Raw genomic sequence first — 27,639 nt, 5'->3', positions numbered from 1 at the left:
TGCTTCCTCCTGGTCTCTTGGATGACTTGCTCTGGGGAGCAAGCCGCTAAGTTGGAACCCGGCCACTAAGTTGCGAGAAGCTCAGGCTACATAGACAGGCCGTGTGGATGCACTTTGTTAAACAGTCCCAGATGAACTTCCAGCCCACAGCCAGCATCAACTGCTAGCCATGTGAGTGAGCCATCTTGGATGTCCAGCCTAGCCAAGCTTTCAGATGACTCCTGAGTGCAAATACATGAGAGATCCTAAGTAAGAATGGCCCAGATGAGCAAAATCAATTCATAGGACCATGAGAGATAACTTGTTTTTAAGTCACTACATTTTGGAGTCATGTTTTATGCAACAATAGACAAGCAGAACAATTACCAACTAGCTTTTACCTTAGACAAATCAGTTCCTATCTTTGGATCTCAGTTTCCTCATCTGTAAAATAAGGAGATGAGACTAGAAAATCTCAAAGGTCATCTTAAGCCAAATGATTCTATAACTTCGGTTTTCATCAAGATAGCCTCAAAAAGATGACCAATGGTGTATCCTCTTGTTAAAGGAAATAACTATAGTAAAGTGAAATCATTTCAGAGTAAGCCAAGCTCCTGATGGTAGCATGACATTTTTAAGGAGGACTAGAAAAAACAAATAAGACGCTAATGAGGAAGAGAGGTACATAAAAAAGCATAGTGCAGGTTCAACACACTTTCCCATTCAAAAAAAACCAAAACATTTACTACTTACTCACGGTCATATTTAACACGTTTAATAACATAAGTCTTCCCATCAAGTCTGTGTTGTGCTTTGAAAACCTGGCCAAATCCACCTGAGCCAATTTCTGATATACTTATAAAATCCTTGATAAACCTTAAAAGATAAAAGCCAGTGTCATTCTGAGGTTCAATGCTCGCCACCCTCCCTGCCCCGCCACCCCTCCACTTTCCCTTAATGTCACTGGTGAAACGGACTGTATAACAAACATGACTCTCCCCTTCTGAATAAGAAGGGTCCACTTCACAGAAACTCCTGAATCAGAAAGGATAGTTCCTCTGCCTCCTCCTCCCAATATAGCAGATCACCCCTGGGAGTCACAGTCAACTCCAGTCTGTACAAAAGCCATAATAAAGAATCTTATCATAAGCGTAAGACTTTAGCAAAAAGCACCATATTATGTTCCATAGCTACCACCAAGTTGTTATGAGAGAAATGAGCATGTGCTCTAAGCCTGCCTATGTTTGGAACCACCTGGTTTTCCCCTCTCCCTTATGGCCCACACGCCATCATTAAGCCCTGCCAATTCTTCTTCCAGAACATATCACTGGTACGTGCCCACTTTCCCCATCTCCAGCATCTTCACACCAGTCCAGGCTTCCATGAGGCTCCTGCAGTCCCTTGCTAACTAGACACTCCACTTCCTGTCCCTCCGCCCTGCCTCCCTCTCCAGCTTGTGCGTGGCACTGTGTCCCTGCTCACTGCACTTCAAGCACATGGCCTTCTCTCTGCTCCTTGAACACTCACATCGCCCTTCCCACTTTCACCTTCCCACACGCTCTTCTTTTGCGGTTTCCACAGAGCCTCCCCACCTCCCTGTGCTAACTCATCCTTCCAGCCTCCCCACAAACATGACCCCAGAGAAAGCCTTGTCTCATCCATCACTCTAAACCCAAGGGTCTTGTTTTCATTTCTTACGACATCATTGCTTTTTCTCAGACCTCTGATCATAGTTTGTAATTATAGACGTTTTCACGTAATCCCTACAAAACTCTAGGAGGGCAGGAGCTGTTCCTATCTGTGCCTGCTATAAATCCAACGCCCAGTACAGTGCCAAGTACCTAATATATTAGGTTCCTCTTAAATAGTTGTTGATTCTTTATTGTTTTTTCAAAACTTGTATTCAATGTCCCTCTGTCGTAAACAAGCCTCCTTTGTTTTAGATATTTTATTTAAACCTGAACACACCATCTACCACAAGAGGAGCCTTTTTCAAAGGGAAATCTGGTATGGAGCTGGAAAATGGAAAATAGACCCAAGTGGATCTATTCTGATTCCTGCACGAGTACTTTATTTGAAAAAAATAACTAGCTCATAGGAATACTTGCTTTCAATATTAAAAACTTCCAAAGATGTCAGAGAAATCCACATAAGCCTCACAAAGATCTATGTTTACCACATTCCATTTGGATTCATCTAAACTTTACTTCTCTAAGAGACATGATCCTTTCTGGGCTTGACTGTGCTGAAACAATTAAACTGTTTGGGTAGAAATATTAATTTAACCTGCCTGATGTCCAACAGTCGCTTAAGAAATTTTTGTGGAATGAGCAAACATATTTTTAAACAAATTCTTTTTTATAGTTTTCCCTCTTACCTCTTGTCCACGGTATACTTATTTGTTTCTTGCACAGGAGAACTGAAAGTAGGTGCCAAACTTCTAAAAGTAAAGAGAAGAATGTAAAATTCAAATAAAACTGAAATCAAGCCAATTCTGGCAGTCTAGTGGTTACGATTCAGCGCTCTCACTGCCATGGCCCAGGTTCGTTTCCCAGTCGTGGAACCACACCACCCAACTGTCCATTGTCACACTGTGGCTCACACTGCACCTCACCTAAAGAACTAAAACTAGCAACTAGGATACACAACTATGTACTGAAGCTTTAAAATAAAAAACTGAAATCAAGTATAATGTGTTTAGAGTATGTTTTATGCCATGCACTAGGCTTTTTATATTTCGAGTCAACTATTAGAATAATAGGTTAGCAAGTGTTAACCTTTTTCTTTATAAACAATATACTTATGGCTCTCCTCTGTCCTCTAATAGTTTTTCATTCCTTTCCTGGTTCCTTTTCTTTGCCTTGACACATTTATGGTTGGCGTGCTTTTCTCCTTTTCTCCCGCCAGACTCAAAACCTCAGGAAAGAGATCTCCTTGCACTCTCATTCTGGTTGCTTTTCCTTTGTACTTTATTCCTTACTGGTGGTAAGCCACCTGCAACCAGAAGTTCAAACGCTACCTAAAATTAAATATGTCTAAATTCCAATCTTCCCTCTAAGCCTCTGAGTCTTCAACTTCCTTAACACCATCAGCGCCGTGATTCCTGTCTGCCTCTCATCCACGAGGAACAATCTTCAAATCCTTTCTCCTTTGTTCTCCTTCACCCCGTTACTGCAACTCTCTTCCCTCAAGTTATGTCCACCCCTTTACAGTCTGTCTCACACATTCTCCTCATCCCTCCTCACTGCCACTATAATCGTGGCTGGTGGCTGATCATCTCACACACAGACCTCTCTTCTCTCTATCCAATCACCCACATTAGGAATCATCTTTCTTCAACACATCATCTACAGTTCAGAAGATACTGGTGGCTCATAACGGCTCCTGCTGCCATCTCACTATGTTTACATTCTTGCTTTTCTCTTCAGTTAAAGAAATCAATTCGCCATAATTTATATAACATTTGCTCTTTTTTTCTTATCCAAGTTATTACACCATCTCTACCCTGCCTGCTTGTCTGCAAAATAATGCACTTCTCTGAAAAACTCCCCTCCAAACCCACCTCCTCTGTCAGCCTTGCCCAAAATAATGCCTTAACCAATTACTCTAGCAATATCCCCATAGGCTTTCATGTCCACAGTGCAGTGTGTGCGTACATTCAAAGATTTCTCTACATAGTTAAAATTATTTGTTTGTAGATTTCAAGTTTTTGTGATCTTTAACCATGCTTTCTGCTTCTGAAACTCCACTCAAAAAGGCATCCAAAATGCTACAAATACTGAAGACTTAATAAATTAGGCTCCCAAACTAAGTTTAAAATAAAACTTCATTTCAAAATACATTCAACGCATAATGACACTCACCTTGCTGGCTTCTTGCGGCTGCTCTATAACAAAAGAAAATGGAAAATCCTATCAGATGATTAAATCAATTATTTTGCTTTTTCTTGCTATCCTTCCTCTTGTACTTCTAGATGGCTCTGTGGCCACATTTCTTTGTCCGTAAGATCAACAGCCTCATCAGTCTGTGTACTTTCATCAAGTCCTGCTTCTCAGTTTACTTGGCTTTTTTAATGTTCTCATGTTACAGCAGCCAGACAGTAGCAGGAAGGACAAAAAAACGCAACTGTAAGGCACGTTCTGCAGCAGGACTGATTCTCCGGGTATAGAATACGGCCTCCCTGACGATCCCCTGGCCAGTGGATCTCAACAAGAACGTGTGCATCGCAAGCATCGAAGGGCTAATGGAGACGCAGATGGAGCCCAGGGATCTAGTTTCAAATCCTTCCCCAAAGGTTTCTGATCTGATCACCAGTTAATAACTGCCATGCTGATTTTTTCATTTTTAGCACAAATTAATCATTTTAATATTTAGCGAAAAGAGAAGTCTTCACCGTCTCTCAAAAATTAGTTGATTCATATGCACTTTTATTCTGGTAGGCTTTGCGGGTTTTTTTTTTTTTTTTTTTTTACCAATTTAAATATGTTGACACAGAGTGGGGAGCATCAGATTAAGATTTCTTTAGATCATATCCCCTGTTAGCCTCAGTATAGCATGATGACTATGTTATGATTAATTTAGCCATTCTGTTAATGGACTATATTTTTTCTAATCTCTTCCTATTACAAATGATGTTGCAAAGAACATGCTTAGACGTGTTTCTCTGTGCACACATCTGAGCCTTTCTCTAGTAGACATCACCAGAAATGGAATTGATTGGCAGTACAGCATGCACACCCTCCACTTTACCAGATATTGCCAAATTGTCTCCAAGATGGTTGTACAGATTTGTACTTCCACCAGCAGTGTACAATAGCTAAAATCGGAACACAGCTGTGCCAATACTTAGTTTTGCCAGACTCAAACTCTGACAATCTGACTGGTTTGCAACGGTGTCTGTTGTTTTCATTTTCATTTTCTTGATTACTAATGAAATAAAGCATCTTTTCATATAGCTGTTGTCCATTTGGGTGTCTCTTCTCTGAATTGTCTGTTCAGATCTTTTGCACATTTTTCTACTGAGTTGCTTATTTTTTTTTATAGATTTTTTGCAGTTCTTTATAAAGAGGGTAGTTTTGTAACACTAATCATCACCACAAAAATTACCTGATTTTTAAGTTTAGGTTCTAGTTTAAGTTTAGTTCTGACTTTTCGAAACAGAAGCAGAAGTACATCAATCAACCTTTGAAGTACTGTACAGTCGGTAGAAGGTAAGAAGCAAGCGCCTAAGAACATAGGAAAATATGAAGGTGAGTAGGGAGAGAAAGATGAGATTGAAGAGTGGAAGAATTTTGCATGTGAGGAATGGGGATTAATAAAGAAAGGAGAGAGTCAAAAGACTGCCAAATACTACTATTTAGTAAGAATGCCTGAGATGAAAATAGAAAAACTACGGTTGGGGACTGGGGGTCATTTCTAAATGCAAAAACACAAAGAAAAACAAGATAAACTAGGAAGCTGAGAGATCAATACTATACCATATAAGATGGAAAAGAATTGTTTAAACCGTTGCTGTCACAATTTCTTTCCCATGAATTTGTTGAGAAGCCATTTTCAGGTGATGATTCATAAGCACTAGAAGAAAAGGGGATGACTATTAGTTTATGAATTCTGTCTGTTTTTCATTGATCAGTAATCTCTTTCTCTAAGTTCTCCTTAAACATTAAACATTTTCATAAAACTTTTCTCTTTCAGGTAGCAATGTGAATTTGTTCCATATCACAGTTGCTTATCCATACTTACGAAGAGCTTGTCCTGCAAGGGTCTCCTCTGAAGTCACTGGACGCAGGAGAGCAAGAACCAGAAGACAGTGGGTCAGCTTTCTGAAAGACAGAGTGCCTCGTAGCAGGTTTGAGCGCAACTAAGATACTCCTCGACAGGGGCTCAGTCTCTGTGTGCCAACTAATCACCACGTCTATTTCCCCACATTTACCAAATGCACAGCCACACACAATTACGAGATTAATACACGGCTCATCGGTGGGACAGAGAATCAAGGAATCCTTCCGCTATGTGATTGGCTGTCAAGGCATCATGTGAACAGAGTCAAACCTCAAATCAACTTCAGAGGCAATTTTAAAATATAAAAATTAAATCCAAAGGCAGTACATACCATTGGGCTTCCTTCTGAGGATATCTGATCATAGGCAAGTTTAGCAGCTAATTGTTTTGCCTCCTGTTTTGTGGAACCTGAAGCAATAGGGTATTCTTTCCATCCAATTTTGTATTTACAACGAAACCTAGGGGAAATGACGGAGCGTATTTACCCACACACCAAAAAACAGCGAATCTAACTTACGATTTGAAAAAAAAACACATATTAACAAAAAGGCCTTAATATAACACAAATTAAAAGGTAGATTTATATTTTATATCTTGTATAATTTAATCAATAAGATGGCTGAGCAATTTGCCAGAATAACCAGGATTAGCTGACATCTCAGCTTGCATCTTCCAGGCAACTTCTAACTCTTGCTTCATTGAAAGATCTGGCACAAAGGCATTAAATGGTGATTTTTTTTAAATTCCCCAAAGGTTAAAAGATATGGAGGCAGAGGAGGAAGAGAGAGATCCAGTGAATTTTTCAGAGATGGTCAAATGAAAGAAAAAGCCAGATGAGAAAGAAAGTGGGGCTTCTACAGGAGAAAAAATGAGAGTACAGTTTTGGAGGGGATGGGCAAAGCATGGGTTTTGCTCCAACTTTTCAGCATTTTCTGCCCCCTGCTTATGTGCACAAAACACCTAAGAAAATCCCCACAGTGTGAAGACCTCATGCTGAAGTCCACACCCTCCTCATATTAGATGTAAGAACATTTGTGATTAGGCAAGGACACTTGGATAACTGTATAAAAACTATATTTAAGTTGGCAAAGCAATGGACATGGTAATATATGTCATGGAATTTTATATATATAAAATCACAAAATTATTCAAGTATTATTTGCCATTGAGGGAAACACATCCAACCACGATGAATCTTCTCTGCTAGGCCCTGAAGGGAGAGTTAGAAAGCTGGGCTGAGTGACCGTTCGTTTCTATAGCTTCTATTTTTCCCAGGCACCCCATAAATAGACTTCTCTTTTTTAGGTATCTAATGTTAGAGCGTTTAATTCAAAGGAACCAAAGAGGTGCACTACAGAAAAACAAAATAGCCTCTTAATTTATTGAGATTAACCCACAGAATTCACTTTTGACTACAGATGGTCCCCGATTTACGATGGTTCAACTTACGATTTTTTGACTTTACAATAGTGCAAAAGCAAAACACGTTCAGTAGAAACCATGCTAGGAATTTTGTATTTTGATCTTTCCCTGGCCTAGCAATACACAGTATGATACTCTCTCGTGACGCTGTCAGCCATGGGATCACAAGGGTAAACAACCGACACGCTTACAACCATTCTGTACCCAGATGACCACTCTGTTTTTCACTTTCAGTAGAGTATTCAATAAGTTACATGAGACAGTCAACACTTTCTTATAAAATAGGCTTTGTGTTAGATGATTTTGCCCAAGTGTAGGCTAACGTGACAGTTCTGAGCATGTTTAAGGTAGGCTAGGCTAAGCTATGATGATGGGTAGGTGTATTAAATGCATTTTTGACTTATGATATTTTCACTTTATGATGGGTTTATCAGGATGTAGTCCTACTGTAAGTTAAGGAAAATCTGTCTTTCATTCCAATGAATACTAGCACATTATTCTCTTCCTGGCTCTGGCCTAAATAAAAGCCATCAGAGTAAAAAGTAAAACACAAATAGCTGAACAAATTCAAAGGGCACTTTCCTAAAGTGGCTGTTTAGGACTATCGACCACTTAGATTTTCTTCTTCTCTCTCATTTGACTGACTGTAGCTGAGAAACAATCTTCCTCATGCTCATTCGCTTTCTGCTTTTTCCAGGTCCAATCCATTCTTTATCCTCACTTCCAAAGTCTGAGCTCACTGGTGACGTTCTCGGTACCTGAAGCTCCAGTCTGTCCCTCTCTAGTAGATCCCTCAGACCCTGGGCCCCTCATAGTCTAGGGCGAAAACTCACTACTTTCAATACATGGTACTTGTCCATAAAGTGACATTATTTAATCAAATCTGAAGGACAAACAGCTCTCTAATCTGACAGCGGTGGAAAGAGAGTCATCCTGCACGCGTGATAGAGCTGTTTTCACACAGCCACTGCCACTGTGATCTCCGGGATGGGAAATTTCTACATCCCTCAAGCAGGGAGACCCCATACTCTCTTAGGTTTCCTGCAGACTAAACCATCAAGATATACCTCAGAAAAAAAGGATTATCCAGATTTGATCAATTATGGGATACGGGTCCCAAGTCTTCAGCAATTAATCATTTTAATATTTTAATTATGAAGATGTCCAATTGCCTATAAATCATATAAAACCTTCAGTAAAGAATGTATAGAAAAGGACAAATATGTCTAGAAAATTAGACATGAAAATAAGCCCACTCTATTACTTAGATACAATGAAACCGAAGGAAAAGTCGAACGACATCTCACCTTTTGGGCCCGCCATCCCTTGATTCATATTGTTCATAATTTAGAGAGAGTTGATTCCTCTGGGTATATGTATTAATAAGGCCTATGTAATTCTTGGAAAGTTCTTCTGAAGTATCTTTCGTCAGCAGTGGTAAAGAACTAACTGTCTACAAAGAAGAAAATAATCTTGTTTAGTTAGATGATAATAAAGATTTAACTCTATTTTGTCTAATATAATTACTAAATGAATAATTTGAAAGACAACTTAGATTTTATGTATTTTCCTACTATACTGCCTTGAGTAAAAGTGTAAGTATCTACTTTCCTGTACCAGAAAAATCCACAAGAATAGATTTTTAACAATAGGAAAGGAATCACTCATTTTCCTTTTCATAGTTTTGTAAGGAAAAAAATAAGTCAATTTTTCTATGACCCAGCCATCCCATTACTGGGTATCTATCCTAAGAACCTGAAATCAGAAATCCCAAGAGTCCCTTGCACCCCTATACTCATCGCAGCATTATTTACAATAGCCAAGACCTGGAACCAACCTACATGCCCAGAAACTGATGATTGGATAAAGAAGATATGGTATATATACACAATGGAATACTACTCAGCCATAAAAAAAGACAAAATTGGCCCATTCGCAGCAACGTGGATGGACCTCGAGGGTATTATGTTAAGCGAAATAAGCCAGTCAGAGAAAGACGAACTCTATATGACTCCACTCATAGGTGGAAGTTAACATATTGACAAGGAGATCTGATCGGTGGTTACCAGGGAAAAGGGGGGGAGGGGGGAGGGCACAAAGGGGGAAGAGGTGTACCCACAACATGACTAACAATAATGTACAACTGAAATCTCACAAGGTTGTAATCTATCATAACATTAATTAAAAAAAAAAAACCTCAATTTTCTCATTTATCCATACAAAATATAACACTTTCCAGCTTGCTTACCCTTTGTAAATCTCAAAAACTAAGATAACAAATATTGATGTAAAGCCATATCCTGGATCACAACTTAATGGGAAAGATGAATATAATAGATATAATAGCATCATTCCTTTCATTGTTATCCACACCTCTTTATGCTTAATCTGACAAAATCTTCTCCAAAGTTTTTCTACTTTATTAATCTTGTCAAAGAACTTTGGTTTTATTAATTTTCTTTATTGTTTCTTTATTTTCTTTTACATTAATTTCTGCCCTTATTGTTCTTATTTTCCTTCTGCTTTTTAGGGAGAAGGTATTCTATTGTTCCTTTTCTAACTTCTTGACGTGGTTTTCTGGCCCATTAACAATTTATGAACTTGTGATTTTGCCTGATTTATTTTTTTCAATTTGGGCTAGAAGGGTGACATCTTCAAGCAAGATTTTTCAGGAAAGTATCTTTTTTCTTTTTAAATGTGAGTAATGTACTTTTTTTTTTTTTTAAAGATTGGCCCTGAGCTAACATCTGTCCCTGATCTTTTTTTTTCTTCTCCCCAAAGCCCTGAGTCCGTAGTTGTATATTCTAGTTGCCGGTCCTTCTGGTTGTGCTGTGTGGGATGCTGCCTCAGCATGGCCAGATGAGCAGCACTCAGTCCACAACCAGGATCTGAACCAGCAAAACCCTGGGTCGCTGAAGTGGAGCCTGCAAAGTTAACCACCTGGCCACGGGGCCGGCCCCCAGTAAAGCATCCTGAAAGCTCAATTTTTCCAAAAGTTTCAATATCTGAGAATGATCCTCTTTTGTCCCATGTGGAAATGAATTCTTGTCTCATTTTACAGCTGCTACTCCACTGTCTGCTGGTTTTTAACGTTGCTGTGGACAGCATGATACTTTTTTTCATTTTTACATTTAAAATAATTTCCTTCTTCTACCTACACACTTGTTGGATTCTTTCTCCATCCCTGGAGCTCAGTACTTTCCCCAGGTTTGATGTTGCTCTTGATGGTTCTGTATTTTTCTGTATCTGTTGAGTTGTTTTAATCTGTATCCAGGTCTTTATTTCAAGAACATTTTCTACTGAAATCTCTTCAGATAGCTTTTTATGTACAATTTACTCTGTTCTCATCTTCAGGGACACAATTATATGTGTGTTGGTTCTTCATTATCTGCCCTTCTTATACGTCCTCCTCCTCATAATCGCTTTCATCTCTATCCTTTTCCACTGCATTCCCTCAATCAGGTGGAGGGACTCCTGCCAGAACCTGTCAGCTCATTTCTCACTGTTTCCACTCTTGTTCAACTTCAGAGTGTGTCACTGCTGTTGGCACACTGAATAGGTATTATCCAGCTTTGCCCACCATTTCCTAGGTGTACCTCTCATGCAGGGTTCTACAGAAATGGAGACAGGAAAAAAGACTGAACTAAACTTCTGAATGTAAAGGAACTTGCACATGGCTTTACTCTGTCTGTGAGTATTTTCTCACAGAGAAAAATATAAACTATATTTGTGAATTCCCTTTTACTAGCAAAAAAGGGCAATTACTCACCTTGTTTTCTCGAAGTATTTCAACAGCCATTTTGGCTGCAGCATTTTTGGCTTCCTTCTTTGATTTACCTTCAGCTTCCGGAAATTCTCTCCCATTTATTATAACTCGAAATGTAAACCTGATTACAAAGAAAATATTCACAAAGTATTATAAAACTCATGCATTATCTAAGGGCAAGTGTTCCAATCACCACTGACTCCTAGGACTACCTTTGAAGATTTTTAACCTATGTTCAAAATGGAATTTAAACAGTCACCCTAAACAGCCAAATTGCACATCATCTTGAAGGATGCAAAGGCTTAGACCCTCTTTTCCTCTGGAGTACTCAGAAGTTACCACTTTATGCCAAGAGGACTTTCAAAGAATTCTGCAGCAACTTTACTCTAGAGATAAAGTATTGACTTCAAAATTGTGCCAGACTGCCATTCTCTCAGTTTATATTTTATAGGGATATGCCCTTTTTTATAGCAACTTACGTTAAATCATGTGGAGGTCCTGTCTTAGACAGTTCCCGAAAATCAAGAACCACATTATGCTTCTGACGATATTTATTAAGTTCTTCTATGAAGACACCTGGTGAAAGATGACTGGCCATTTCTTCTTCCAGTAACCTACAATAGAAGAGATGTTTGAAAGAAGTGACACTCATGGAACATATTTAATCTGATTTTCCCAATCCAATTTAAGAGACCAAATAGAGTAAGAAGAATCTCCTCTATACGACTTATCTTGTCCATATAAAACCAGAGAAAATTTTTTTACAAAATCTCTTTCTCTCTCATGGACGGCACAGTCAAGCTAATTTTTTCAAAATTTTCAACTGTCAAAACTTGATTGGTCAAAAAAGGAAGGCGCCCTTCTCTACAACTGCTCTCTGCTTCCACTGAGCATCAAATGCAAGTCTGTCCACTTACTTGAGAAGGTAAAAAGGCCACTGGAGTGGAATTAGAATTCTTTATGTTGAGAGGAAAACGGTGAAGAGTATATATACAAAGTGAAGTTGATGAAATCATGAAGGATTTAGCTACATGGAAATAGATTCTCCTATAAAACCCCCCAAATCCTCCCTTTGCAATTTTCAGATCAATTGTAGGATAATTTACCTGGGTAACTATGACCCCAGTTTATGAGTCTCACTGGACTGAGACAGAAGCAATGATTTAAATTATAAACAAAATCTAAAGGATACAAATCTAAATATAAGAACCCAACTATAACACTCTTCGAAGACAACTTGAGGGTAAATCTTCATAACCTTGGATTTGGCAATGGGATCTTTGCTATGACAGCAAAAGCACAAGCAACAAAAGAAAACATAGATAAATTGGGCTTCATCAAAATTAAAAATATTTCTATATCAAAGGACAATATGAAAACAATGAAAAGAAAATCTACAGAATGGGATATTTATAAATCATATATCTGATAAGAGTCTAGTATCCAGAATAGAAGAACTATTACAACTCAACAACAAAAAGACAACCCAATTAGAAAACAGACAAGGGACTTGAACAGATATTTCTCCAAAGAAGATACAGAAATGGCCGACAAGTACATGAAAAGATGCTCAATATCATTAGTCATTAGAGAAATGCAAATCAAAACCACAACAAAATACCACTTCACACCCACTACGATGGCAATAACAATAATAGTAAAGAAAATAAGTGTTGTTGAGGATGCGGAGAAACTGAAACCCTCATACATTGTTGATAGGAATAGAAAATCGTACAGCCTCTATGGAAAAGAATTTGGTGGCTCCTCAAAAACTTACACTCATAATTACCATACGACCCAGCAATTCCATTCCTAGGTCTATATGCAAAGAATTGAAAAACAGGTTTTCAAACAAATACTTATACAGAAATGTTCATAGCAGCCCTATCTACAATAACCAAAAAACAGAAATGAACCAAATGTCCATCAACTGATGAATGGTAAAGTAAATGTGGTATGTCCACACATGGAATCTTATTCAGCCATAAAAAGGAATAAAATATTGAAACATGCTACCACAGGCCGGCCCTGTGGCTGAATGGTTAAGTTCACGCGCTCTGCTTCAGCAGCCTAGGGTTTTGCCAGTTCGGATCCTGGGCACAGACATGGCACCACTCATCAGGCGATGCTGAGGCAGCGTCCCACATAGAAAAGCCAGAAGGACCTACAACTAGAATATACAACTGTGTACTAGGGGCCTTTGGGGAGAAGAAGAAGAGAAAAAAAAGAAGATTGGCAACAGCTGTTAGCTCAGGTGCCAATCTTTAAAAAGAAAAAGAAAGAAACATGCTACCACATGGATAAACCTTGAAAATATTATGCTAAATAAAAGAAGCCAGACACAAAAGGCCATATTTTGTATGATTCCATTTTTATGAAACAACCATAGATGTTTAGGTAAATCCATAGAGACAGAAAGCAGACTCTGTTAATCTCTCATTTCTTGTTGGAAAGCTCTTTTGATTTTCCTTCTCCCATGGCCAAGCTTTCTTCCTAGCACTTCTTAATCTTTTTAGGCTCTAAACGCTGGTGTCCCCCAAGGCTTGGTCCAAAGATCCTATTCTCTTCACTCTATGCTTTCTCCTCAAGGTGATTTCTTTCACATTCATAATTTCAATGATCAACTATTGGTCATTAACTCTAAAATTTACCTATCACTCATGATATCTCATATCTTACATATCATTCTCTTTGAGTCTCAGATCTCTCTATCCAACATCTCTACTGAGACATCTTGAAAGAACCTCAAACTCAAAAGATCCCAAACTGCATTTATGATTGTCCCCTAAGCTGACTGGAGTTTCCTTTCTTAGAAAACGACTTGACCATCCATCCATGTCTGAAAAGGAGGCATCCTTGACATTTCCTTTCCCTAACTTATAGTCCATAAGTCAGTCCTGTCCCCAAACCCTTCTACTTCTCAATCATGTCTATAGCCACCATCCTGGTTCCAGCTGTCACCATCTTACTGCTGGACTGCTGCAAGAACCTCAGAACCAGTTTGTCACAACCACTGCAATGCCTTCTCTCCCCTGCAGCCATCATGATTTTTTTCTCACTTTTTTTTTCATTGTGGTAAAATACGCATAACATGAAATTTATCCTTTAAACCATTTTGAAGTGTACAATTCACAAGCATTAAGCACATTCACAATGTTGTGCAGCCATCACTGCCAATCCTTCTGCAGAACTCTTTTCATCTTCCCAAACAGAAAGTCTGTACTCATTAAACGCTAACTTCCCATTTCCCCAAGCTCTCAGCCCTGGGTAACCAACATTACTTTTCCTCTCCATGAATTTGCCTTCTAGGTACCTCATATAAATGGAATCATATATTCGTCCTTTTGAGTTTGGTTATTTCACTTGACATAATGTCTTCAAGTTTCATTCATGTTGTAGCATGTGTCAGAATTTCCTTCCTTTTTAAGGCTGAATAATATATTACTGTATGTACGTATCACGTTTTGTTTATCCATTCATCTGTTGATGGATATTTGGATTATTTCAACTTCTTGGCTATTGTAAATAAGGCTGCTTTAAACATTGATGTACAAATATCTGTTCATGCCTCTACTTTCAAATCTTTTGGGTACATACCTAGAAGAGGAACTGCTGAATCATATGGCAATTCTATGTTTACCATTTTTTTTTTTTCAAGATTTTATTTTTCTCCTTTTTCTCCCCAAAGCCCCCCGGTACATAGTTGTATATTTCGTTGTGGGTCTTTCTAGTTGTGGCATGTGGGACGCTGCCTCAGCGTGGTCTGACGAGCAGTGCCATGTCCACGCCCAGGATTCAAACCAATGAAACACTGGGCCGCCTGCAGCGGAGCGCGCGAACTTAACCACTCGGCCACGGGGCCAGCCCCCTATGTTTACCATTTTGAGGAACTATCAAACTGTTTTCCACAGTGGCTGCACCATTTTATATTTCCACCAGCAATGCACAAGGGTTCCAATTTTTCCATATCCTCACCAACACTTCTTGGTACATTTTTTTAATAGCAGCCACATTGTGATCTTTTTTAAAGATCAGTCCAATGATGCAGCCCCCAGAAGCCATCAAAACTGTTCCTGTGAAGGTTACCAATGGCTTACCCATCTCTAAAACTAGTAGTCGGTTCTCAGTCCTTGTCTATTTTCCTTAAACCAGAAATAGACGTGGTTTCTCATTCCCTTCCCCCTCCTCTTTCTTTCTTAGCTTGGATCTCTGAGACATCACACTCTCTTGGTTCTCCGCCTTTTTCACAAACTTCTCTGTCTCCTTTCCTGGTCCCCCTTCATCTTCCCTTCTTCTAAATATTGTACTGTCCCAGGGCCCAGTCCTTAAATCTCTTCCCTAGTCTACTTCCACTGACTCTCCTGGTGATCACCTCTAGGCTTGTGGCTTTAAATTCCACATATACAATGATGGTTTTCAAAAGCATGCCTCCGCCATGGACTCTTTCTTGACTCACAATTGCTTCTGTCCAATACACTCCCTCCTGAAATGCTCCTGACTCTACCCCTTCTGCTGCCTTTGCCTGGTCAACTCCTACTTCCTACAGATCTCAGATCAAATGTCATTTCCCAGACACCCTAGAAGAGGTCCTAGTTTGGTGCTCTACCACAGCTCTTGTCCCCTTTATTGCAACTGCTTATTTAACTGACTGTATTCCAGAAGAGACCATGAGCTACAAGAGGGAAGAGACCAGGCTCATAATAGGGGCTCAATAATGAGCAAATGAATACCCAAATATCTCCAGATCTCCCCCACCTCCAAGACTTGTCATGTGCTTTTCTCTCTGCTTGGAATGCAATCTCTGCATCCTCTATCTACCATGCAATTCCCACTCATCTGTGAGGATCAACACAGCCTTCTTCGAGGCTGGGGCTCAGCTAGTACTCCTCTGTGGGTCTGTCACTCCACCTTGCCCAGCTCCCATCACAGCTCCAACTGCTTTTTAAACGAGTCAGTCAGCTCTTTAGGGAGCAGGTTCTATGTCTTACTCACCTTTGTATCACCAACACCCAGTGGCAAGTGGTAAATGCTGAACACTTAGACGGTGTATAGGTAAATGAGAAAATGATTCATTAAAATTAAATACTCCACTTTAAACCTCCTCACCATCTCCCTTCTCTTCATCTGCTGTTTTCTGTGCATTCTCTCTTCATTCATTCAGTAAATGCTTATCAAGAGTCAAGTACTGTTCTGATACTGAGTATACAGACATGAACAGGACAGAACAAGTCCCTACCTGCATTCCACTGAGGGAAGAAAGAAAATGACCATGTCCAGAAACAAACAAAGGAGTGAGTAATAGGATGATCAGATGGCTGGAAATGCTATGATGAAATTAAATAGCAGTGCAGGATAGAGGGTGCATTGGCAGGTGCGGGAGAGATATGAGGGAAGTAGTTTTAGACACGGTGGTCAGGGGAAAACCTCTCTTAGGAGGTAATAGTGAAATAAAGCTGGAATGATGAGAAAGTCCATCATACCAAGATATAGGAGACAGCATCTCAGGCAGAGGAAACCTTGAGGCAGGAAACAGCACAGCCTTTGAAAGGATACCAAAAAGGTCAAAGGGATGCACTGCACAGGGAACACGGAGAAAAGTGTAGGAAATGAGTCAGAGAGGCGGGCAGGTGCCACAGCACAGAGACCTTGTAGGTCGTGGTCAGGACTGTGGATGTTATTCCAATTGCAATAGGAAGCTATTGGAGGGTTCTAAACAGAGGAGTGATGTGGGGGGGTTTATGTTTTAAATGATGACTCTGATGCCATGTAAAGAACAGAGTCTGCGGGCCGGGTGTGGAAAGGGGAGCAGAGCATGAGCAGAAGTAGGCAGACCAAGCAGAGGCTGCTGCAGTGGTTTGGGTGAGCAATGGTGGTGGCCAGAAGGAGGAGCTAGAAGTGCCCGGAGTCTGAGCAAAGGCAATGCCTTCACATTCCTGCTTTGAGTGAGGACAGGGGTCGGCTTTAGGGCCACACAGATCTGGGCTAGACCCTCTCTGAGCCTTTGATTCATAACCTGAAAACCCGATCCACTGGTTGTTGTGAGGAGTAAATCAGATGAAAAATATCCAGCAGAGTCCCCCACACCACTGGTCCTCCATCAATGGTGCTCGGGTCTACAATTCCAACATCCAAAACATACTAAATACGGAGTTTTATTTTGTTTCTGGTGGGTTTGTAGCCCGCTGTCTAGACCTGAACTGACATGAGTTATTTAGAGTCTTTAGGACACTGTTGTCTATTGACACATTTCCCTGCAGAAATGTGTTTTATCAGAGTGTCGCCCCCAAATCCTGTTGAGAACATCATATAATAGACAGGAATTATGCTGCCCTGCCTTTCTAAAATCCAAAAATCTCTCAATACAGGAACACACCTGGCCCAATAGTTTCAGAGAAGGATCCGCAGACTACCATTATTTTCAGGAACCAAAGTGTCATTTGGTTTAGTCACAATCACGAGACCACACACCCAATTGGAGTGGGTCATAGATCTGAGAACAGCAGTTCTGGAAGAGTCCTCAGCAATTATTTCACCTGAAGACCTATCAAATGCTCTAGATCCTCAGCACTTTTAACTCTAAGTAACTGCTGATCATCAGAATGACAAGCCAGTTTGAATTTAAGTGACATAAATGGGTAAACTAATAAGGTGTTGAATTGGTATGTGTGAAAAAGTACTTACCAGTTTGGAAGAAAAGAAACAGCAGGTTTCTTTTCAACTATTTTAAATAAATCTTGTTTTAATTCCATGTTACCATTTTCCTAAAAGAAATCACCACAATCACTAACAAATGTTATGTGTCCATCTTACTCATGCCCAGAAGTTACTGTGGCTGTGCCTCTGCTCCCTTCCAGCAGACCGCCAGCCTCTCCAGGGCCTGCACAATGCTTGGCATACAACATGCAGTCAACTAGTATCTGATTAATGAAATGAATAAACTACAGGTCGAGTGTTATGGATCTTCAGGTTCAAATGAGCAAACTGAAGAACAAGAGTATAATCTGCCCAAGATTCTAAGCTCCTAAGTGACAGCAGAGAGTGTACCTTTAGCTTCCATGTGGCAACTCATTTTTATACTAAAGAAATCACAGGCAATAGGAAGTCTCATTAATCTGGAGTTCAAAGGATAATTTATGAATTGCCATTCATCAAACAAATATTTAATGAACACCTATTCTGTACTGGGTGCTAGGGTTATACCAGTGGACAAAACCCTGCTCTTGTGAACTCACTAGCGGAGGAACATGGACAAACCCATAAAAATGCCCCAGGGTGCTGAGTACCATGTTGAAAATCAAAGCAGAGCAAGAGGAACAGTGAGGGAAGGACAGGGTTCTTTTATATTCAAGTTGTTTAGGGAAGGCTGTTCTGCTAAAGTGACACTGGAAGAAGTGCAGGGTAAAGCGAGGGACTGGCCCGTGCAGCTATCTGGGGGAAGAGCTTTCCAGGAAGAAGAAACAGCCAATGCAAAGGCCCAGAGGCAGGAGTGTGCTTGGCTGTGCCCCAAGAACAGCAATGAGGCCTCTGTGGTGAGAGTGGAGGGAGCAGGGGCCTTGCCTGGGGACCGATAACCGTTTACAGGATTCTGATGAGATGGGAAGCTATTGGGGAGGTCTGAGCAGGGGAGTGGCCTGTTCTGACCTAAAGGAACCCTCCCGCTGCTACGGTTTGGGGCTCGGGGCACAGAAAGGGGCGGGGGCTAAGGCCGGGCAATCGGGAAACAATTGGTACCGTCCAGGCGAGAGATTTTGGGCTGGGTATTATTCAGCCAAGTGGGGGGCAGTGCAGGCCTCCGCGCTCCCCGTCTGTTTGTCGAGGTGGAGGGCGTATCTGCTTTCCCCCGGCTCCCCTGCCCCCAACCCCGGCCTGAGCGGTTCGTTACTTACTCTGCTAGAAATTCTTCGCGGGGAGAAAATGGCTTTCAGTTGCCCCCGCGCTACACGATCGTGTCCCCAGGTCGGGACGGCCCCGCAGCTCCGCGCAGGCCCGGGCCGCGCGCCGGGTCGGGACAGGGGCTTCTCGGCGCGCCGCTGCTGCCCGCGGAAGCCCGGCCGGCTCGGGCACTGCTCTCGGTTTCGTCTTCCCGGCGGACTCCGCCTCCCGCCGCGGCCGCCCGCCCCTCCCGCGCGGGGCCTCGGGCAGCGCGCGCCTCCCCGGGCCGGCGTCTGGGACGGTGCCCAGGCCCTGAGCCGGGCAGGGTGCGGAGGACCCCCGAGGCGCTCGCCGAGCCAGGCTCTGGGATCCCCGATCCCCTTTCCTCTTCGCCGCAAGCCTTAGAGGTGGGATGGGGCAGTCGGTATCATCGGCTCCATTTTACAGCAGCAGAAACTGAGTAAATTAACTCGCCTAGGGTCCTCACTCTGGAAAGTGGCAAAGCCAGGGTTCAATTCGAGGTCAGGCCCCTAAACTACCTACCGACGCACCCCTCCCTGTCGTCACCTTTACAAGGCTGGATAGGGAGGCCTGGGAGCATAATCTTTCTTCAGTCTGTTTCCCCCCATCCGTCCAGATCCTTGCCAGCCGCTGGAGCGAGCACCGGCCAGTCCGCAGTTAGGACAACCACCTGCCCGCGCGGGACCTCATGGAGTTCATGACCAGAGCCTTTACCAGCCGTCGGCGGTTTATAGGAAATCCTACTCACCTGATGGACTATGACACACTCCCAGAGAAGTACTGGCTCACTGACACCGCGATGGAGGAGCCTAGGACTTACAACAACGCTACAACGTAGGTGCCGTTACTATGCCCGTTTGACAGATGAAAAAATTGAGGCCTGAGGCACAGAGAAGTTAAGTAACACAGCTAGTAAGTAGGGGAGCTACACTTAGAAACAGGAATCTCAGTATCTTGCCTGGGGTGAGGGAGAGAGGTGGTCCCAGGATGGACCTCAAGTGTAGATGAAATGTTGGGCATTGATTGGCTGTGGGCATCCTTTCCCACTTCTCTGCTATGTTCTTCGGTACTGCACGGTATCAATGGCTAAAAACTGTATTTTCCTTGAAGCTCACTCAGGTCCTGGGCAGGATTTAAGTTACCCAAAGGTGAAGTACTGGTGGGAGGTTTGGAAGGCAGGCGGGAGGCAGAGCCATATTTCTGTGGCATTTCCAGGTGACGAGAGCTCCTCCAGTGGTGAATATTTGCGGGATTCCATTTGCCAGTTTTGTGGGTGTGGGATGGCTGCGGCAGCAGCAATGGCAGTAGCAGTTACAAGTTTTCTGACTTTTTGAAGCCCCTGGGCTGCCCAAGAGAGCTTAAAGAAAAACGACAAACTCAAGGACCATCAGAGGACACGTGGTTTAATAGGTGCCCCAGAAGAACCTCTTATTTCCTGGAGCCTCAGGGTAAGGTTGCAAAGATCAGGTGTAGAGTCAATGCTGCAGGTAGCAGAATTACTATATAAATTTAATTTGCAGGCTCACCGGCTCTCCATGAATACTGAGGGCGTTTACTGGGAAAGAATGAGGCCCTGGAACTTTGGGTGGATTTGAATGAATCCAAGTGAGACTACCCTGCCAAATTCTGCTGGGTCTCCACAGTCCCCCAGCTGTGTTTGAGAAGGCTGGTACAGCCTAGCTTGAAGAGCCTGAAGTAGTCACCTTGCAAAGAGGTGCTAACTCTCCAGATGCCCCATCCCTACCTCATGCCTTCACTCCTACAACTAGAATCAGATGCTAGGATGCTCCAAGAGGATATGGACAAGATTTGATCAAGAGGAGATAGCTTACACAGTAAAAGAATTGCAAGATTTTACTATTTTTTAGTGGAAATTAAACCCAGGAAATATGCCTGGAAATGATTCTAAATGTGACAGGAAAAAATAAACATAATTTAGATTATGCACTCAGTGTGCTGGTTAGCAACTGGGAATGGCTATAACAGTTGGTTCAGTTGGTTTATTCCAGTCTGGGCTCAGTGGTGGCCCACCTTAAATAAAATTGTGATGCCAAGTAATACAGATGAAGAAATCAAAAATACTTAGGGAGTCAGGAATGTTGGAGTAGATTAATTAGATGCAGCCTATTCATTCACTCCCTAACCATATCTCCCAAGAAGATCCAGAGGACCCTCCTTCACCAGGCATTGAGAAATATATTGGAGTGGGGAGCATCAGCATCCGCGGTCAGCCACTGCAGGAGGGGAATGTCGATGGGAGATGCTGCCATTGAAAAACCTCCCAGATTTCAATGGGGATTATGGCAGATATCTGAGACCCCCGTGGCGCTCACTCCTGCTCTATCAACCCGCATCTCTGAACTCATGGGGAGTTCCCTATGACCAGATGACTGAGAAAGAAAAATTTGAATGAAGCACAACACTGGCATTAATCAGAAGTGGACTGATGTATTACTATAGCCCCTCCAGGAGGTGGCCCTAAAAGATAGTGGGAGAAAGGAAATCCTCCCAGCGGGCGGAAGTTTGAATGGTACGTTTAGCTGTCACTTGGAAGGAGAGAAAGCCAGCGTCTTGGACAGAACCAGTGGCTAGCAGTTTAGCTGGATATTCACAGATTTGGAAGGAATAAGATCAGAGGGTGAGGGATACAGAGGTCTGGGGAAAATAATGTGGGTGAAACCACTTCTGGATGTTGCAGGTTCATCGTGCCGTCAAGGCATCAAGAAAATAAGGGGGTCACTGAACTGGCTGGGCTGATCGATACAAATTCCCAAGGGAAAACAGTGGTGCAGCCACACAGTGGAGTCAGGGACAAGTGTGTCTTCAACCCAGGGGTTTCTCTGAGGTTCTTTTTAGTAATTCCATGTTCAACGATAAATGTTAATGGAAATCTACAGCTACACAGGCAGGACTGTTAAGGGCTCAGGTCCTTCAGGATTGAAGGTTTGTGTCACCCTGCCAGCTGGGGAGACTTCCAAGAGCAAAGTGAACAATGAATAAGGAAGTTATAAACCCACTGTGATCTCATGACCTGCTGAATAAGAAAGGACCATAGAACCTATGCATTGTTTCTTGCTGCTTTGTTTTTGTATGTATTGGTGAACTTCTTTTAATTGCTTTTCCCTTTCCTTTTATATGAGATTTGCCAGTGGTGGTGAATTTTGTAAGATAGTCTTTAGGTAAGAGTGTGTTAAGGTGGGATTGTGACTAAAACAGAAGAGGAAGGAACATCACATAGAAATGGGTGTGGAGATATAGGGGAAAGGATAAGCATGTTTTCGTTTGAAGGAGGGAACAGCTGCATTAGGTGGGAGAATAGTTTTGTTGTTGGCTTTAAAGATTGTTGGTAAAAGGAGTGGACTATACTAGATATTGTTAATTTTTATTTAGTTTCCATTCTCACTCCCTTCTGTGTCTCCTCATCTCCTGGATTATAATGTATGGAAGGTTAAAATAGCATTTTCCAGATTTCTATGGAGTTAAAATTCCAGATATAATTTGAATTCCTCCAATGACTGATGAGCAGTGTTGCAAGATTTGGAAGATGGAAAGGAAGATAAGGCCATCTTTCTGTGACAGAACAGGCTGACAAACAAGCTCCCAGGCTCAGGGGTGTTTGCAGGAGCAGGACTCCAGTTTCCCTTGTCAGTTCTACAAGGGTATGGGGCAGCTGTGGTGGCAGCAGTGGCAGTGGGAGGGTTCTGAACTTTGTATGGCAGCTACAGTGGAAGTTTCCTGATTTCCATTCTGCCATCTCTTCTGACAATTATGTGTTCATTTCCTGCTAAATCTTTCTGCCTGACATACTTACAGTGGTTCCTGTTTCCAGTACTGAACAAGGAGAAACCTTCCTGAAAATGGAGCCTACACCGAAGGAATAGAGTTTAGAAGTGAAGATTAAGAATCAAGTCCTTGTTTGAGCTCTGGATCAAGCCTCACCTGAAGCCAAACTCATCCTAGACTGGTCAGTTATAAGAACCCTCTACCTCCTTGTCTTTCTACTATAAACCAGTTTGTGTTTGATTTTCCATTTGCTGCATCTGCAGCATCCTCACTGATCTGATATTCTAAAACACTTCTTGGAAAAAATCCTCTCATTAACTTATTCAATAAATATTTATTGAGTGCTTATTATGTGCAGCACTATACTGGAAATACAGTGATGTGCTTTGTTTAGAGTTTTTATCATGAAAGGATGTTGAATTTTGCTTTTTCTGCCTCTGTTGAGAATATTATATGATTTTTATCCTTCATTTTGTTAATGTGGTGTATCACATTTATTGATTTGCATCTGTTCAACCATCATTACATCCCTGGAATAAATCCCACTTGATCATGGTGTATGATCCTTTTAATGTATTGTAGAATTTGGTTTGCTAATATTTTGTTGAGGATATTTGCATCTATGTTCAACAGGGATATTGGCCTGTAATTTTCTTTTCTTGCAGTGTCCTTGTCTGGGTTTGATATCAGGGTGATGCTGGCCTCATAAAATGAGTTTAGAAGTGTTTCTTCCTCTTCAATTTTTGGGAATATTTTGAGAAGGATTGGTATTAATCCTTTAAATGTTTGGTAGAATTCATCAGTGAAACCATCTGATCCTGGACTTTTCATTGTTGGGAGGTTTTTGATTACTGATTCAATCTCTTTGCTAGTAATTGGTCTGTTCAGATTTCCTGTTTCTTCATGATTTAGTCTTGGTAGGTTGTATGTTTCTAGGAATTTATCTGTTTCTTCTAGGTTATCTAATTTGTTGGCATATAATTGTTCGTAGTAAGTCTCTAACAATTATTAGTATTTCTCTGTTATCACTTGTAATGTCTCCTCTTTGGTTTGTAATTTTATTTGAGTCCTTTCAATTCAGTTTGTAAATTTCTCACTATTTACAAACCATATGGCAATAAAGATTTTCCTTCATGTATCGTTATGCAAACAAGGGAGAATTTCTCCAGGGTATATGCCTAGGTGCGTGATTGCTGGATTGTAAGGTTTTATAGACATGTAATTTTACCAAATTTCTTTCCAAAATATAAAAGAGTACATGTCTTTTCCTCCTCTCCCATCCTTTGTGCCGTTGTTGTCATACATTTACTTCTACGTATATTATAAACCCCAAAATACATTGTTATTACTTTTGCTTTGAATACACAATTATCATTTACAGAGATTTAAAAATGAGCTCACTGACCCCTCAGCCCTGGCCAGCGTTTTGATTTGCAGCCTAGTGAGACCCTGAGTTGAGGAGTCAGCTTAAACTGTACCCGGACTCCTGACCCGTGGGAACTGTGAGGTAATAACTCTGCTATTTAAAGCTGCTGACGGTGGCAATTTGTTAGACGGCAATAGAAAACTAATCCTGTAATTAAAATTATTTTCTGGAAAATCTTGTATTTACCTATGAGTACTCCCTTGGCTCATCTCAAATTAGAGGAACTGCCCTATTCTTGTTGGCATTCTGGTTTTCACAAAAGAATGTGAACCTTAACACAGCTTCACTGAATAATGGTTCAGATTTAATCAGTAACACAGAGGATCTATATTTCAGATAGTTGCCGGGAAACATAATCTCAAATTCACTGCTGCCCAATACCTAGGAAAAGCTCCGTATAAAACAATGTTTGTGGAGAACTGTCTACAGGATACTTTGTATAGTCCGTCTGGTTACTCTAACACTTAGATACCTGGGGGAGGCGGAGGGAAGTTAATATAAAAATCGCTAAGGGAATAGATGACTATTGTATCTGAGATGCCTATTTTAATATAATATTTTTACATTTTAAAAAAGGCTTGTTTTTGAGACAAACCACAGAAAACAAAATTCAATAAAATTTCCTTGGCCAATAGGAAAAACAATGAGGAAAGTATTTCTTATATATACCCACACATTCACCATTTCTGGTACTCTTTATTCCTTTGTGTAGATTAAATTTTTCATCTGGTGTAATTTTCCTTTTGCCTATAGCACTTCTAATATTTCTTATAGTATACATAATGTTAGGGACTATTTCTCCCAGTTTTTTTTTTCATATAAAATGTCTTTATTTTTTTTAAAAAGCTTCAGTACATGGTTGTGTATCCTAGTTGTTAGTTATTAGTTTTTTATGTGAGCTGCCGCCACAGTGTGACAACTGACAGATGGGTGGTGTGGTTCCACGACAAGGAAATGAACCCAGGCCGTGGCGGTGAGAGCGCTGAATCTTAACCACTAGACCACCAGGGCTGGCTCTAAAAGGTCTTTATCTTCCTTTTTTTTTTTTGAGGAAGATTAGCCCTGAGCTAACTGCTGCCAATCCTCCTCTTTTTGCTGAGGAAGACTGGTCCTGAGCTAACATCCATGCCCATCTTCCTCTACTTTATATGTAGGACGCCTACCACAGCATGACTTGCCAAGTGGTGCCATGTCTGCACCCGGGATCTGAACCAGTGAACCCTGGGCCACCAAAGCGGAATGTGTGTGCTTAACCGCTGTGCGACTGGGCTGGTCCTCAACAGGTTTTTTTTTTCCCAAGTGGCAAACAGCTAAGTTACTTGAGTTCGATTCCAGACTTGCTTTTAACTTTTGTTATGTGGGTGTAGGGCTAATTTACTCTAGGGACAGCTTAGTAGTATCACTAGTAAGATATGACCATTCTGAGGAATCTATCAGTGCCCTGAGTATTAAGGTCTCTTCACATTGGCTGGTGGGAACACAAACTATTCCAACCTCTGAATGAGGTCCAGGAAAATTGTTGGGTTTACGGCTTTCCAGGGGTCCTTTCCCTGTCTCGATGGAGATTTATACTGTCCTTGTGGAGCTTTGTTCCATGCATGCACACATGTGCACTCAAAGAGTCAAGGGATTCCCTCTGCAGATCTTTGAGTTTCTCTCTCTCTGTGCAGCTTCATTTTCTCCAGTACTCTGCTCTGAAAATCCTAGAATCCTCAGCCTGCTGACCTCCAATCTCAAACACCAACCCAATGAGACATTTGTACTCTGTTTGGGCTCTCTTTCTCTGTGCTGCAGCTTGGAACTTCCTACAGGTAGCAAGCTGGGGCAGTTATGGGGCACACTTGAATTGTTTACATTCTCTCAAGAATCCCAGTGTTGGCTTGCCTGTTGTCCAGTGTCTGAAAACAATTATTTCATATATTTCATCTAGTTTTCCGATGGTTGTGGTGGGAGGGTAGTTCTCATAATAGCTAATCCTACCTGGCCAGGTGGGGAAGTCTCTCACCTTTATTTTAATCTATATTTTCCTGATTGCTGCATTATCTTCATTACATATTTATTTGCCATTTGGGTTTCCTCTTCTGTAAATTGCCTGTCTATATCCTTTACACTTTTGTTCTATTGGGTTGTATTTTCTTTCACCTAGTGCTTTTAATTGTTCTTTATATACGCTAGATATCAGTCTTTTATTTACTGAGTATCCTCTCCAAGACTCTGACGTGCCACTTTGCTTTTCCTGGTTTCACATTCTTAACAAAAGTGTTTTACAAAGATTTTAAATTTGAATGTACCCAAAAATATAAATTGTTTCCTTTTTGTGCTTTTTTGTTTCTTGTTTAATAAATCCTACTCTATGATCATAAAAATATTATCTTGTATTTGTTTCTAAGAACTTAAAGGTTTCAAATCATTTTGGACATATAGTTTTTTGATTTACAAGGAATCTATTGTGAGTGATGTAAGGTAAGGATCGGATTTTGTTTCTTCTATAGCATAGTCACTTGTCTCAGCACGAAATTTTGAAGAGTTTAATTTCTTCCCATGATATGCAATACCACTTCTGTCATAGTTGAACTTTCTTTACATTCATGGGTCATTTTGGCAGCTCTATTTTGTTCTATTTGTCTATTTTGTGTGGTCTTCTTGTCTGCTCCTGAACCAATCATATGGGCTTGGGCATATGACTTTTTTGTTACTGCAGATCCCTGAATGGGAGCTCATTGTCATCTCTGATTCTTACTTGGTCTAGTTCTCTGTTCCTTCTTTGGTTTTTGTCATAATGAGTCTGCTTACTTAATTGGGAGCTGAGCAATGCAACTAAAATAATTTTTAAGAATTTTTATCCAGCCTCTCATGCTAAGGGAAGGGTTTGCAGTTTATCTAATCGACCATACTACCAGGAATAGTAGTTCTATACTCTTTCTCAAAGCAATTTTATTTAACTTTTCTATGAATCGTTCTGTTCTTAACTGTACAGAACTTAGTTTTAGAGTGGAACTAGTAGTAGTGCAAATATGAAAGATTATTAAGAGGTTGAGAGCTGTCAGATCGACAGGAGATTTTTTCCGGAATATTCTCTGGCTTCTCTTCTAAGTTCTACATGACTACTTGGGGCTCTCTGGTGGAAAAGCCTTTATGCCAGAATAATACAATCTCTAATCTTTCACTTTGAATTAAAGCTTGTGTTAAACAGAAATATAAAATCCCTTGACAGTGGGCTTCCATGGAGCCTATTGCAATGACATATACAGAGTTGATGAGCAATATATTTTTCTTGAGTCAAGTTAGAATAGAGTTTATTCATTTCCCCTCAGTGCAGAGTTGGAATTAAATTTCCCCCAGCAGCAAGTTTGAGATAGCCATCACAAGTGCTTTGATCCATAGCGAGAAAGAGAGGAATTATTGTGAGAGGACAAAAAACTTGTGCACCATTTAGAGGCCTGTCTCATCTGTAATCAAACACAAATTTAGATGTGTCTCTGATAGCATCCTCACCCAGAGCATGAAAGAAGTTAAAAACCCAGTAAACCACATTAACAGTAGTATTCCTTTCGGACAGGTAAACTGCCCTTTCCTCAAAAAGTGAACA

At 41.0% G+C, this 27,639-nt stretch overlaps 2 protein-coding genes across 2 annotated transcripts in view; one reads left to right on the top strand and one right to left on the bottom strand.

The window, feature by feature from the left end:
* Positions 1-18,913, bottom strand: part of EIF2AK2 (eukaryotic translation initiation factor 2 alpha kinase 2) — a 32,430-nt gene extending 13,517 nt beyond the window's left edge. Inside the window, 10 exon segments of the mRNA NM_001143800.2 lie at positions 733-855; positions 2,357-2,419; positions 3,843-3,865; positions 5,457-5,553; positions 5,722-5,801; positions 6,092-6,218; positions 8,490-8,635; positions 10,952-11,069; positions 11,428-11,562; positions 18,835-18,913. Coding sequence (NP_001137272.1) covers positions 733-855; positions 2,357-2,419; positions 3,843-3,865; positions 5,457-5,553; positions 5,722-5,801; positions 6,092-6,218; positions 8,490-8,635; positions 10,952-11,069; positions 11,428-11,546 — 896 coding nt within the window. The 5' untranslated portion in view covers positions 11,547-11,562; positions 18,835-18,913.
* LOC138917612 (SH3 domain-binding protein 1-like) overlaps positions 13,875-27,639 on the top strand; it is a 37,928-nt gene continuing 24,163 nt past the window's right edge. Inside the window, exons 1-3 of the mRNA XM_070234842.1 lie at positions 13,875-13,947; positions 18,653-19,675; positions 22,655-22,805. Of these exons, the coding sequence (XP_070090943.1) occupies positions 13,875-13,947; positions 18,653-19,284 (705 nt within the window). The 3' untranslated portion in view covers positions 19,285-19,675; positions 22,655-22,805. The remainder of the gene's footprint in view (positions 13,948-18,652; positions 19,676-22,654; positions 22,806-27,639) is intronic.

This window comes from Equus caballus, chromosome 15 (genome assembly GCF_041296265.1).
Source record: "Equus caballus isolate H_3958 breed thoroughbred chromosome 15, TB-T2T, whole genome shotgun sequence".
Lineage (NCBI taxonomy): Eukaryota > Metazoa > Chordata > Mammalia > Perissodactyla > Equidae > Equus > Equus caballus.
The sequence above is the reverse complement of the archived record's forward strand: the minus strand, read 5'-3'. Positions and strand labels throughout refer to the sequence as shown.